This window comes from Mobula hypostoma, chromosome 2 (genome assembly GCF_963921235.1).
Source record: "Mobula hypostoma chromosome 2, sMobHyp1.1, whole genome shotgun sequence".
In the NCBI taxonomy this organism is placed as follows: domain Eukaryota; kingdom Metazoa; phylum Chordata; class Chondrichthyes; order Myliobatiformes; family Myliobatidae; genus Mobula; species Mobula hypostoma.
In genome coordinates, this window is record NC_086098.1 from 228,233,192 (window position 1) to 228,248,502 (window position 15,311).

The following is a 15,311-nucleotide window of genomic DNA, read 5'->3' on the forward strand; positions in this document are numbered from 1 at the left end:
CCCTCCAGTCTTCTGGAACTACGCAAGTGGGTAATTTTGAAGTAATTACTTCCAAAAGAGCATCCAGAATTTCTTTTCACACAGAGTCTGAGAATGCACTCGGTCAGACCCTGGGGATTTCTCCACTTTAATGTGCTGTAAAGCTGAAAATACTTCCCCCTAAACATCTCCAGTGTTTCCTTATCACTTCAGATGAGAATCAGAATCTTAAGTCTGAGGCGCTAGGGAAATGAGAAGGAACGAGGTGTGAAAGGTCCCATGGGAATGCATGCTGGGAGTAATTGAGTCTGGGGCAACAGAACGTTGAAGAGTTTCAAGTGACAGTTGTGAATGCTAGGTCGTGAAGTAATGGGGGAAGCTGGAGACTGGAGATTCAGCCGAAGGAAATTTAGTAAGTTTCAGATGGTGAAATGTGAAATCAGCCTATTTCAGCAACTTCTGCTTTGCACCTTGTTAAAATGGGTGTGATCAGTCACTGACCCCCTGACTCTCTTGGTGTAGCACATCCAGTCGAGATGCTGCCAAGGCTTTGGGTTGTGACGATCGCTCTCCTGTTCTTTGCCCCGTGCATCCTGTGTACAAACCCGGGACTGAAAACAAGAATTACACAAAAAGCCTTGAACTATGGTAAGTGTGGACAGCTCGCAGCCTGTACCTGGGGGTCTTTTATCCTGTATGGAAGCAGTTGCTATGTTCCAAAGTGTAGGTGGATACATTTTTGAGAAATTGGAGTATTGAAGGCTGTGGGGTACTGATACAGAGGAGGACTGTGTTAAATCTGCCATTATTTCTTGAACAGTGGGGCAGAGTTGAGGGTTGAATGACTTCCTCCTCCTCCTCCTCTGATTCTTTTGTGCTCAATGCCCAGGGCTTCTTGCTGAATCTTACTCTCTCACCTGAACAGCCATCTGCAAAACGTTGGCCACCTCTTCCCCTCTGCATCCCCTGACAGCAAGTTCCCTTCTGCCACTGTGATCGCAGTTTCTTTCTCACTTCCCCACACGCCCACAAGCTTACCCATCGCCATCGAGCACCGCAACATCCTGCATGCATTCATTATCCTCTCATGTATGCCTATCACCTGGTAATCACAGGAGGTCTACTCCTGTATCCTCTGTTCTGTATTCCTCTTCACCTCCACAGATTCCCCCTGCCCCTTCGCTCATTCCCTTTACCCTGTTATTTGCCCCAGCCAGGCATCCATTGGGTACCTATACCTTTCCACTGACTCCCCTGCCTCTCTAATCTCACATTGGCTGTCTATTCATACTCACTTGTTCCTTGTTCGCATCCATCAAACATAGAACATCGAAAGGTACAGCACAGGAACAATTCTTCAGTGCACAATCTTGTACTGAACTACTTAAAATACTAACTAAATACTCACCTAAACTAATCCCTTCTCCTACACAAGATCCATATTCCTCCATTCTCTGCAGATTCCTGTGCTGGCCCGAGAGCTCTTAAACATTTCTATTGCACTACTGCTCCTGGGAGATAGATACTGGCTGGCCACTCTACGTGGTCTCTCATAATGGTATTGGTATTCGTGTTGGTCTATATTTGCTACATGAACTGAGGTAAGCAAAAGGCTTGTCTTGCACATTGTTCACACAGATCAAATCATTACGCAGTGCGTTGAGGTAGAACAAGGTCAAACAATGATAATGCAGAATAAAGTGTAACAGCTGAAGGGAAAGTGCAGGGAAACAGTAAAGTGCAAGAGCATAATGAGATAGATTGTGAGGTCGAGTCCATCTTATCATACTAGAGAGTCATATAGTAATTGATCCCATCCTGATCATTGGCCATCTGTGATCCTTTATATCACCGGATCTGTGAATTCTTCTCCATCAGTTTGGCCTTATTTCGGAATGTCTGTTTGCTCTTATGAAACTAAGCTGATGATTCAGCTTGCACCCCCAGGTCCGCCTGCTTCAGTCATTTCAATTTCATCTCTGACCTCAATGAATTTAAGCCTTTTGTACAACTAGACACACGTGAGTTCTTTGTCTGGGCTGAGTAATACTATACAAATGCAAGGCGTGCGCTCCAGAAACAGTACTAATATTTTTCACGATGGTGGGTGCAATTTTATAGTCACAGGGTCATACAACATGGAAAAAGGTCCTTTGGCCCACCCTGTCTAGTGTTGTTTCTGATGTGCTCTACTTTGCTGGTGGCGTAGTGGCATCAGTGCCGGACTTCGGGACGAAAGGTCCCAAGTTCGAATCCAGCCGGCTCCCCTGCACGCTTTCCATCTGTGCTGGGTTACGAGCTGGTGATCTCTTTGGAAACTCACCCAGCAGAAGGCAAAGGCAACTTGCCTCGTACGCGGTTCCCCACGACGTCAGAGAGGTGTGGAGGGAAATCGCCCGCTAACCGGAGAAACTCCGGAAGCAATGTGCCTTTTCTTTTCCTACTTTGATGCTAAGATACACTGCTCTGTATTAATCTGATAGAATAAATCATAATTGGCTAATCTGTAACCATGTGTGAGCTTCACACTTGTGCGTTTGGAAAACAATGTACATTATACGTCAGTGATTTGGATGATGGAATTGATGGCTCTGTGACCAAGTTTGCAGCCGATATGAAGATAGGTGGAGGGGCAGGTAGTGATGAGGAAGCAGGGTGTCTGCGGGAGGATTTAGACAGGTTAGGAGAATGAGCAACAATGTGGCAGTTGGCATACAGTGTCAGGAAGTGTATGGTCATGCACTTTTACAGAAGGATCAAAGTGTGGGCTGTTTTCGAGAAAGACAGAAAATTCAAAAATCCGAGGTGCAAAGGGACTTGGGAGTCCTGGTACAGGATTCACTCAAGGTTAACTTGCAGTTTGAGTCAGTGGTGAGAAAGGCAAATGCAATGCTGGTATTAATTTTCAGATGACTAGAACATAGAAGCAAGAATGTAATGTTGAGGCTTCATAAGGCACAGAGTATTGTGAGTGGTTTTGAGATTTACCTTACAAAGGATATGCTAACATTGGAGACAGTTCAGAGGAGGTTTACGAGAATGATTCTGGGAATGTAAGTGTTACTGTATAAGGAGCATTTGATGTCTCAGGGCATATACTCACTGGAATTTAGAAGAATAAAAGGATATCTCATTGAAACCTATCAAATGTTGAAAAGCCTAGGTAGAGTGGATGTGGAGAGGATGGGTCTTACAGTAGGAGAGTGTAGGGCTAGAGGGCACAACCTCAGAAAAGAGCAGAGATGAGGAGGAACTTCTTTAGACAGAGGGTGGTAAGTCTGTGGAATTCATTGCCACAGACAGCTGCGGAGGCCGGGTCACTGGGTGTATTGAAGGTGGAGGTTGATCAGTTCCTGATTCGTCAGGGTGTGAAAGGTTTTGGGGAGAAGGAAGGAGAAAGGGAAAACGGATCAGGTATGATGGAATGGCAGAGCAGACTCGATGGACCAAATGGCCTAATTCCTCTCCTATCTCTCATGGTCTTATGGATCCAGTAACCAAGAATGTAAAATACCCATATTCACCCTCCATTCTGTTGAGCTACACGACCAACAATACATCAAAAGTTAAAATTTCGCATCCCCAAAGCTTACAGATGAGCCTGTAGCTGGCTGGTTTTATTCTCATCTCCACTGATGCTGTGTATTTCTAACATTACCTGTCTCTGTTAACAGCACCATCTATTAATCATTAGTTACCAACAGAAAATGCAGTAACTATATTTTCTTGTGTGCTGGGTTTGTGATGGCTCCATCCCTTTATATTCAGACTCACCTGGCACTGGGCAACTTAAACTTGGCGTCACTATTTGGACTAGTGTGAGTATCCAGCCGATAAGATGGTGGGTGAACCCACAACAGCCACAAATTGTGGAGGAGAGTGCTGATATGTACGGTGCATAACTAAGCACGTGGCTGTGTTGGTCCAATTCCTACCGAGCACTGACTTCTCCAACATTTCTTTCTCATGCAGCTCAGTCGATTGGGATGGCTGTGTTACAACAGAAGATGCAACAGTTAAAGATTGCAGATATATCGGGTAAAACTAAAAAGTTTATAGGCCGCCTCCATTTCAGTTTCACAGGGTTAGTGCTACTTTATGTTGTTCTGTAATCCATGTTCATTGCCTGTTAAATGGAACTGTATTTTCAGATTGTTGCTTCCATTGCTAGCTGAAGTGTGTTGACCTGGGTTGACTGGGCAGCTTTGTAAATGCTGTGCCTCCTGTTCAGTTTGATGCACCGGGTCTAAGTGATTTTTGTGGTATTGCTCAGTACACAGTACAAACAAAACTCAAGTACATTACGCTGAATGAATGGTGTACTTTCCAGGAAAGTGTTCCCTGGCGTATAAAATGAGTTGTGTTGTCAAATATTTCAGTCACTGAGCAACTTCCAAAGTGCCCACAATGACAAACAGGAAGCAGGAACACCCGGAATAAATGAAAGCAATGCTTTCTGAAGCTGGACGCTGCTACCAGGTCTGTCTTTCACAAAGCTTTGTACAATGCACTTCAATTAAGCTTAACATGATTTTCTTCACTCGTTCAGTTCATGTGAAAATTTGTTCCTTCAGCTTTTTACTATCTCTAACACACTATTTTTGTAGTTTATCACGTAATTTGTCACGTGTTTCCTTTTCTTTCACTAATTAATCAGTTAACTTCTTCACTTATTCAGTTAACTCACAAATTCTATATTCAAGCTGACTATATGTTAGCCTAAACCCACACACTCCAGTTTTTTCTCTTTCCCTCACCCATTCTCTGGATCTTATCACATGTCTTCTTAATATCAGCTCAGAGCCACATTTCATTAGACTCAACATTGATGGTATATTTCATCTCATTTTTTAAATTAATCTCATCATATTGAAATATTTTATTCAGGTAAGAGCTCAAAGCCTCAGACACCTACTCACATGTAACTAGTAGAGCTACTAGGACTTGATGTTTCAATCCCTATGGTAAGTTGGCACTCTCGATGTTGGCAGTGGGTTTGGAGTGGTGACAAGGAGGGAGGGTAGGTACATCATCGGGGTCATCAGGTGGGCACCCTCCTTCATTGACGTTTCGTTGATAAGCCCACGACGTCTCCAGAGGGCTCAACGGTGCTACCTGGCGTCCCAGATACACCCCCCTCAGTTCCATACCCTCCTGTCTTCATCTTGCAGCCCAGTTGTTGTCTTTCCTTTTAATCCAAATCCAATTGCTGCTTTCTTCTGCTGCATTTGACAAGGACTTGATTGCTTGAGATTCTGTAGTATTAGGTTTCACAACTTTGGCCATTGTTAAGTCTAACTGTTAATGAAAACTCATGTAACATTTAATGTGTACATACTTTTTATCACTTGAACTGTGATCAAAATATTATTGGATTGCAACTGAAATATCATTTTAGGAATAAATCAAAATTTTGTAGGATTGCAGTCAATGTTTTATTTTAGGACTACAATCAGAATTCTGTCTGATTGCAATTGATATTTTTGGCTTGCCAGTGACAATTTTTCCTCACTGTATTGTAATGTAGATATTTTTAAAGCATTAAATTACATTGGAAGATTTCTTAGATACTCCTTGTACAAATTAAATTTGAGCATGATGTTAATTTCAGTGCTGGTCTGATTTTTTCAGAATAGCAATGTGTAATAGTTTCCCTTTACTCTTAAACTTCTACTAAATGATGTATGGAAGCAAGAACTAGACGGGTTTCTCAGATGATTTGAACATTTTGAAAATTGCTCAAAGGACAAATTGACAAAGAATAGGGCTGACCAAACAAAGCTTCATATTACACTGGACAGCAATTTTTTTTCAAAAATGTTGCTTGCTGAGAGATATTCTATGGTTATGATAAACTGCCTGAAGCTGAACATAAATGTAATTTCAGACTACTGGCAATATATAGGAATTTGGAGAAACAAGCAAGTAACTTTTATTTAATATAATTGCATAACGATGCTGACACTTTGCAATAGTTCAACTAAGCTAAAAATGTTTTGTTCATGATTTTCATTTGTACTCAGTGTCTGAGGTTCCTAGCCTTAAATGTTCAACAATCAGCTAGCCAGCACTGATGGACTTCAGTTGCCTTGATACTATTTCTCCATGACTACAATGTCCTGGTGAAACTTTTCACCATGCTCGTCATTGACAGTGCCTAGACTTGCAGGGAAGAAGTCTAAAAGGGAATGTAGAAAATGAATCGTTTTCATGGTTTTGTGTGCTTGAAGAATGTTGTCAAACAGCTGTTTGTGGTTTGTTGCCAAGAAAATTTTCAACAACATCCCTGAATGCCTTCCATGCAATTTTCTCTAGCCTCACTAGAAGTTCTTTGAATTCCTTGTCATTGATGACCTGTTTGATCTGTAGTTAAACAGAAATGACTCCTTAATTTTGGCTTCAGTTATTCTTGGAAACATCTGTCTCAAATATTGAAATCCTTTACCTTACTTGTTCATTGCTGTCACAAAATTTTTCATATGCCCCATTTTTGTATGAAGAGCAGGCAAAAATATCTTTGGGTCTACAAGTGGCTTATTATGTGCCATACTTTTCTGCCCTGGAACCAACTGCTTGCAGAGTGGCCAATCCTTTTTAATGTAATGATATTCTTTAGCATGGTTGTCCCATTCACATTTGTGTAAAAGAAAACTCGATTTAATTGGTGTGCTTGGATAATGGAACCATTACCTGCTCTATCAGAAAACCCTGTATTTAGACATGGACTAATGATCATGACTATATAGTCCTTTGCTAGACCCTTAACCCTTCCAGGCCTGCGTATTAATTTTAGTTGTCTCTATGATGGAAATTTTTGTGCCTGGTGACAGCAGGTTCCGTCCTTGCAGTCTTGAACCCAGTAATTCTGCTTTTGCCTTAGACAAAACAGAGTCTCTGACCTGATCATTTAATTCAGATTGAGTTATCAGCTGAGCCTCACTCGACATAATGGGTTCAAAATCTGTATCAGTATCAGTGTCGTTTTCCATTCCTGGCTCGTGCATCGTGGCAACTTCATCTGCCTTCTCTAGACTCCATGTTTCTGGTGGTTTCAATACTGGAAAACTGTCGTCATGCGGCAGAGGTCTCACAGCTGAAGGGAGATTGGGGTATTCAATGGATTTCTTGTTTTTAGCAGAGAAACCAGATACACTGGTCAGACAGAAGTAGCAGTCTGTCACAATGTCCTTCTCCTCTTGCCGTATCATCCTGACAGCGAATGGCATTGATTTCCGAGTACCTCTGGGCCAAGCTCTAAGATCGAGAGCGCATGATGCACAACAAATGTGAGGAGCCCAGGCTTGGTCTTGATCGCCAATTTTACACCAAAAGCAGAGCTCATAGGCTTTCTTAATAAGAGGGATCATGCTCCATCTTAGAGATTTAAATGTAACAGGAAGTATCACAGCTGTTACAACATTGGCGAGACATTTTGCTATCACAAATACTCCTGAAAGTACAATTACTTTATTATAATGAGTACACACAATACGCTATGCGCATTGAGCATACGTATCAACGTGATCACAAACAGACATGTGTAAATGCATTGCAAACCGACATACATGTAAATGTAATGCATAGAACGATGTGTGTGATGATTTTATAGTCTTTCTACAACCTGTCCTGCAACATCATCTGTTCGTCCTGAGATTGCCTGGGCAAGATAGAAAACTTTTCAGCTTACATTGTGGGCAAAATTTTAATTGACTTGAACTATGAATTGAAGTAACAAGTACAGGCGATTTCTTAAAAAGTTGTGCGTGATAGGGCAATTTCATGGTGATTATCATGATCAGCCACCCAGAATCTATAAGATACACCCAAAAGTATTCAGAAAGCAAAATCTTTCTTGTCCAGTGAAATTATAGAAGATGATCTTACCTCCTTTTAAGTTTGTATGCTGACAGTTTCCACCTTCATGTGTGATCCTTCCGATTCCTTAAGTGTTCACGACCATCTTGCTGACAAAGCCAACCTTGTTAGATTCTGATGTTCTTGATCCGAGGTGCTTCAGAAGTCAAGAGTGAGGAATAAAACTTGTTGCTCTGATTTATTAAGTGCTAAGCGAACGAAGGAATTGGGAAAGGAGAGTAGTAAGAATAAAACCTAGTAGTGACGGCAGGAAAGAACAAAGAAGAAAAAGTGAGCTCACATGCTCTGCTCTTCTTATACCGTAGATAACAGGTATTCCATTCAAATTTCATAGATAAGAGTTAACCAATCATTCACATAGTGCAATACACTGGACCCCTTTCTGTCCAGAAAGAGACAAAAGAACTGTAACTGCTAGGAAACACTCTGAGCAATTGCATATACATGGATAATTATATGAAAATACAAACAATCATAATAAAGCTCGCCTGTAGAGAAATAGCAATTATACTGTCTAATCCAACTATAGATTGACCAAATCTGCAATGTTCTCAATCCTTGCTCTCTTTTCAAGGTTGAATCTCCTCTAGTGTAGTCTTTGGTCCCCTGGTAATATCCACTTGGCCAAACAGCACACTTGCAGTACTACAGCGGACTTGCACTTTAAAGTGAGAGGGAGAAAGTTTAAAGGAGATGTGAGGAGCAAGTTTTTCCACGCAGAGAACAGAGGGTGCCTGGAATGTGCTTTCTGGAGAAGTGGTGGATGAAGATACAATAGAGGCATTTAAGGGGGAATGGTGGGACATGGCAGAGGGGATTAATTGTCATTGGCTTAATTAGCTCGGCACAACATCGTGGGCTGAAGGACCCGTTCCTGTGCTGTTTAATGTTCTACATTCTGTAACAATGTAACAGTAACTCATTGCACCTATCTTGCCTCCAGCTTTCGGATTGTACAGTTTGGCTTACCTCAGTCCTCTGTGAAATTCGTTGCTGGGAAAGGCATCCAGTTTTCTGTCGCTGATGGCTACATTGGTGTGAGGGGCAATTTTAGAGTAAAGAAGCGTCGTTTCTTGTAAGTATTCAGACCTTGCTTTAATTTTTCTTCTTCCAGAGCTACTGGAGGACTCCAGTCGGTGACAGTGTGTCCCTCACTCTCCCTGTTTTGGGTTGGATTTTGGAAAGTGACAATAGTCTGCTGTAACTACCTCTTCCTCATTGCCCAGGGGAGCAGAGACAATTAGTGGCTATGGCACAGCTCCCATCATTTTACCCATTGTCTCCCATTTGGGTCCAACTCATTGTGAAGTGGATTTGAGGTGTGACAGCCTGTTTCCAGTTCTATCATCAATAATCAGCGAAGAAACAAAATTGAGTTCTCAGTAGAGTGGCGTGGTTTATTTTCCTGACTCCAGCAAGTTTGTAAATAAAAACTGTGTCTGTGAAAAGAATTTTGGGAAATCTCACCCCAACCACAATCCTCCTCTTTCAAAACAAAAATGAATAGATAGTTGTTTGTTGCAATATTCACATTTTAAAATTGCTGTATCTGACCCCAGAATGACTCTGACCCGGACACTTCCAGGCTCAATGAAAGTGAACAAGAATTGAGTCATTTAATCCCAGAAAGCAGGTTGTCTGTTGAAGTATTTCAATTTACCCAGGGAGTACTCCAGACCTTGGAGAGACATGAAATCAGTGGGAAAAAAGAGGCTAAGGACACCTTGGGAGAAAGATGTCATGGAATTATCTCTAGGACAAAACTGTTGGGCTGAATGGCCTTTTTCTCTACTACAAACGCTATGCAATTCTGGAAGAACACCTGCTACTCCAAACTCTACTCCTCCAGCCCCCAGTAAAGGGGGGGTTTAACACTAGACACTGGTACAATAAACATCAGCAGAGATATGGATCTCAGTTCATTTGTCAGTCTGTCTTCTTGTGCTTATTTAACCTAATGACTTTGGTTTCTCCTTACCGCAGTAGGATGAGTGGATGGTTTCTGGTAACTGTGAGCAGGGTGTCAATATCACAGACTGTAGGACTGACCCGGGACAATACAGGCCGTCCTGCAGTGCGCAGCGTTGCCTGTTCTGCCAATGTAGGTCGTATGAAAATCAGGTTCAACAAAAGCAAAAGGTAATGTATTAGCATTTCTGGAAAGAAACTTTCTTCTCTTTCCCTCTCTTGTGCTCTCTTTCTCGCCCTCATTCCTCTGCATTCTTGCTCAGTGCGGATTTTTCACTTGAGGACTAGAAGGTGAATGGTGGTTTGAAAGAGTTAATTACGAAAGAGTCTGTATATACAGGCTATGTAAGTGGTGTAGGATTTAGTGAGCAGGAAAGTAATATCTTCAATACTGAGCCCCAGTATGGGTGATTCTCATCTTGGATTAGCCTTTTCCCATAAATCACCGGAAAAGTTCACTGGCCAGGATTTGGCCACCAATGGACACTAAGATTGTTGCTAAAGTCGAAAGTAATGATTTGTGCACACAGGGTGAAGCAGCACCGTGGGAGATCTGGGAGCCGTGAGAAGCGGTCTGCCTTTGTATAGCAGAAAGATCCACTCCCTAAGTAACCTGAAGCTGGCTCTGCACTGCCCCCACCTTTTTGGCCTTTAAGAGAATTAATGGCAATGGCCAAACCTGCTAGAAACACTCAACAGGTCAGGCCACGCCTGTGGGGAGAGGGGCAGAGTTAATGTATCAGTTCACAATTCCTCTAGTGCTTTTACTGTCCCCATCTCAGATTTCCAGGGGTGGCTGTGTACCTGAATGGGGAAATCACTATCAGCTGACTTCCCAAGGGAGTTGAAACTTCCCACGGGAAATGACAGAACGTAGAACAGAGAGCAGTACAGCATGGGAACAGGCCATTCAGACAACAACGCTCTGCTGATCCAGCTAAAAAGCAAACCAACAACACCCAAACACCAATCCCTCCCACCTACACCATGTCCCTATCTCTCCATCTCTGTCACATTCATGTGCTTATCTAAATGAAAAGCCTCTAATGTATTTGCCTCTACCCTCATACCAGGCAGCACATTCCAAGCATCCACAACTCTGAGTAAAAAAACTTACCCCTCCCATCCTCACATCCCCCTTGAACCCACCCCACTCTCACCTTCAATTCATACCCTCTGGTATTATACATTTCAACCGCGGGAAAAAGATAGCCCTGTTTACTTTCATAATCTTATAAACTTTGTCAGATCTCCCTCAGCTTCGGCACTCCAGAGAAAACAACTCAATTTTATCCAGCCTCTCATGTCTAAACCAGACAGCATCCTTCTGTACCCTCTCCAAAGCTTCAACTGCCTTCCTATTGTGGTACGATGAGAACCATCTGCAAAACTCCAGATGTGGCCTAACCAGAGTTTTATAAAGTTGCAACATAACCTCCTGACTTTTGAACTCAGTGGTTCAACTAATAAAAGCAAGCATTCCATAAGCCTTCTTAATCCCTTATTGACCTGTGTAGCCACTTTCAAGGAGCTATGAACTTGAACCCCATAGTCCCTCCGCTCAGCAACACAGTTAAGGATCTTGCCCTTAATGGTGCATTTGCCCTACAAGGTGCAACACCTCACATTTGTCTGGGTGAAATTCCATCTGCCATTTCACTGTCCATATCTACAACTGATCTATAACACACTGTGTTCTTTGCCAGTCTTCTACACTATCCACAACTCCACCATTCTTGGTATCGTCAGTAAATTTACTAACCCACACATCTATATTTTCATCCAGGTCAGTTATATACATCACAAACAGCAGAGGTCCCAGCACAGATCCCTGTGGAACTCCACTACTTACAGACCTCCAGCTTGAATAAGTCCCTTCAACCACTACCTGCTGTCTTCTTGCGCAAGCCGCCAATTCACTCTGGGCCCCCTGCATCTTAACCTTCTGGATTAGCACTCATGAGTGTCTTTGTCAGATGCCTTAGTAAAATCCATGTAGACAACAACTCCTGCATCATCAATCTTTCCATGTAGACAACAACCCTTTGTCAAAAAACTCAATCAAGTTGGTAAGGCACGATCTGCCCTGCACAAAGCTACGCTGGCTCTCCCTAATTAGGCCATGGGTTCCCAAATGCTCATATATCCTATCCCTAAGAATTTTCTCCAGCAATTTCCTTATAACTGACATGAGACTCGCCGGCGTATAGTTCCCAGGACTTCCCTTTGCTCCCTTCTCGAATAGAGGTACATTAACCACTTGCCAGCCCTCTGGGACCTCACCTGTGGTTAAAGAGGATGCAAAGAGCTCAGCAATCTCATTTCTTGCCTCTTTCAATAACCTGGGGTAAATCCTATCAGGTCCTGGGGACTTATCCACCTCAGTACTCATTAATATACCCAACACTTCCTCTTCCTTGACCTCTAAATGCCCTAATGTATTTTTACATCAACACTGATCTCCTGGTCCTCCATATCCTTTTCCTTGGTAAATACTTTAGTCATTAAGAACCTCACTCCCATTCTCCACATCCAAGGAAATGGTCTCCGCTTTATCCTGAGTGGTCCCACCCTCCCCCGACTTATCCTCTTGGTCTTGATGTATACATAGAATGCCTTGGGATTCATCTTAATCCTACTTTCACCTATATGAGGACTTTTCATGGCCCCGCTTGGCTTTCCTAATTCCCTTCTTTCGTTCTTTTCTGTCTTCTTTATATTCCTTGTGTGCTTTGTTAGATCCTAACTTCCAAAGCTTTACATACTTTTCCTTTTTCTTCTTGACTAAATTCATCACCTCTCTGGACATCCAAGGTACTCTTATTTTTCCATCCCCATCCTTCTTTCTAACAGGAGCATACCTTTCCTGTACTCTGTGCAGTTGATCTGTAATCACCCTGCACATGTCTGATGTGGACCTGCCAGAGAAAAGTTGTCTAAATCCGTCAGTATCCAGAGCGAGGAACCCTTCCAAACAAGATAATGTGATTCCCCACCCACAACAAACCTGCAGACAACCCATTTATTTATTAAAATCAGAGCTAACAGCTTGTGTTAAATGTGACAGGAGACTCCAAAAAGGGTGCAAGAGAACATATTTAATAAAAAAAAAGAATGAACATAGAAATCCAAACATAAAATACCACCAACCAAGAACATTGACATAGTCCATCCTTCCATGGAAGCTGCCTGACCTGCTGAGTATTTCCAGTATGCCCTACAAGTAGAAGAGATGGCCTTGCATCCAGAGGAGCAGCCAAAGAGAAAATGAAATGGACCTGTGGAATACTCAATTCTGCCCAACTGGCCCCATTGAAATAAATATATCAATGAATGCAGTGAATGTGAAAAACAAATAAGAAGGAGTTCTGAGTCAAAGTCAGAGGCCCAAGGTGGGAGATACATTTTGGTGTTCAGGAAAGAGTTGTCACAGAGCATTTATGAACTGTTGTCAGAGTTTGGCGCAAGTGAGTCCACAAATTGTTTGAAGAGATTTCCATGCAAATCCCAGGGATCCCCAGAGGTGTTGCAGAAAGGAAAAGAACAGGTACAAAGTTAAATGTTCATTTATTAAGACATAAAAGGAAGCTATTCAGCCTATAGGTCCCATGCTGGCTCCCAACAGACAATCCCATGGGTCCTATTCCCTTACAGGTACAAGGAGTGGATAAAGATGATTTTAAATGCATGGTCACAGACAGGAGAACTAATAGCAGAAGAAAGGAGTTTGCAGAGAACAAGCAGAGGCCACATTAATAATGTTGTTTCAGAGTCTTTACATGAGCATTGCCACTCTGTTTCCTTGATCAGAACTTTAAAACTGTTCAATTCACTTTGAATGATTAATGATACATACAGTAACATGGCATTGGGCAGCGGAAAGAATAAAGGAAGTGAAAGTTGATCTTAAAGAGAAACACGAGGCTCATAGACAGGGTGAATTCACTCAATCACTTTCCAATGGGGGCAAAGGTTTAGGGTGAGAGGGGAGAGATTTAGTATGAACTTGAGGGGCAATGTATTTTTACTGAGAAGATGGTGGGTATGTGGACTGAGCTGTCAGTGGAGGTAATTGAGGCAGAAGCATTAACATCATTTAAAAGAAAGTTAGTCAGGTATATGGATATGAAAAGTTTAGAAGGTTATAGGCCAAACAATGGAAAATGGGAACAGCTAGAATGGGGCATCTTTGCCAACATAGATGCTTCTGTGGGGCAAAACTCTACTAACTCTAAATGCTTCCTGACGTTTTTAGATTAGCTCTATTTACATGGTTCACTGGGATCTGATTAGGTCTAATGTCAAAATGAGGTAATTTACTCACACAAAACATTTGCAGGTGAACCATCTGGTGATGCTTACTCCTGCACGCCAGCCCACATCCTTATTCCAGAGTATTTTCTGCATTTGCAGGTGATTCTGCACAATGCACAGATTTGACCTGACCAGGTAACATTGTGTTTTGCAGATGGTTGGAGCCGATATTCCGCGCATTCGTTGAGAAACCTGTTAAGTCTAAACTTAGCAAGGAGGTAGGTCATCTCCCCTCATCCTTAATATTGGATACTTATGCTGTTAAATTGGATACCATTACAGATGTACAACATGAGGCAGAACACCTTAGTCAAGCCTTTTCTCTTTCTTCACAGATTTGTCCACAAGTCTCTAGTGTCATCAATGACCTGGAAAAGAAGCTAAAGGACATGAAAAGTAGGTTGTTTTACGTTCTTCCTCTTCCATCACCTTCCAGAGACTCACAGGAGGAAGTTGCCTTCTGTTCCCTAGAATGAATCAGATTTGCAGATAAAAATCATGATCCCCTATCTGTCCTTGCTTACATTGTATTAACCACCAGCAGCCATTGGAGAGTGAAGAAGCTGGAAAACCTGAAATAAAAATAAAGCTAATGGAGACACTCATTAGGTTGGGAAGAATCTGTGGAGAGAGACAGCATTGATGTTTCAGGGGCCTTTCATCAGAACTGGGAAAAAGAGAAAACAAGTTTGTTTCAGCAGAGAGAAGAGGAAGATGAAGAGTGTGGGTGAAATAAAGGAAAATCTGTTAGTGTGAGGCTGCTGACCGAAAGTGGTAGTTTAAGGAGGGATTTAAGCTAAAGTTAAACTGTGTTATATAAGAATGTGTTGCAGATGATAAAGCTGTGGGACATTCAGGTCAGAGTATGTGTAAAAGAATTTCAAAGAAACACTGTGCCAAGGTAGAGGCAGGTAGAACTGGCCAATGCTGATTCATACAGAAAGAAAGAGTGAGTTATCTATTGATTCCCACTGGTTGCAATGCGCCCAGATGAGGTGTCGTTCCTTGAGCTTGCGATGATTGTGCAGGAATTTACAGATTGACAGATCATAGTGGGATGGTGAATTAAAGTTAAAGCCTAATCTGATTTTAACTCCACTTTTACTGCCCCATTAAGTCTTACAATCTTACCCTGCCAGAGATATTTCCTTTAGTCCTAACCATCCTGTTTCACA

At 42.2% G+C, this 15,311-nt stretch overlaps 1 protein-coding gene across 1 annotated transcript in view; it reads left to right on the top strand.

The window, feature by feature from the left end:
* Positions 1-483: 483 nt before the first annotated feature.
* Positions 484-15,311, top strand: part of LOC134336988 (bactericidal permeability-increasing protein-like) — a 35,811-nt gene continuing 20,983 nt past the window's right edge. Inside the window, exons 1-6 of the mRNA XM_063031733.1 lie at positions 484-627; positions 3,952-4,063; positions 8,798-8,929; positions 9,838-9,993; positions 14,291-14,354; positions 14,472-14,532. Coding sequence (XP_062887803.1) covers positions 516-627; positions 3,952-4,063; positions 8,798-8,929; positions 9,838-9,993; positions 14,291-14,354; positions 14,472-14,532 — 637 coding nt within the window. The 5' untranslated portion in view covers positions 484-515. The remainder of the gene's footprint in view (positions 628-3,951; positions 4,064-8,797; positions 8,930-9,837; positions 9,994-14,290; positions 14,355-14,471; positions 14,533-15,311) is intronic.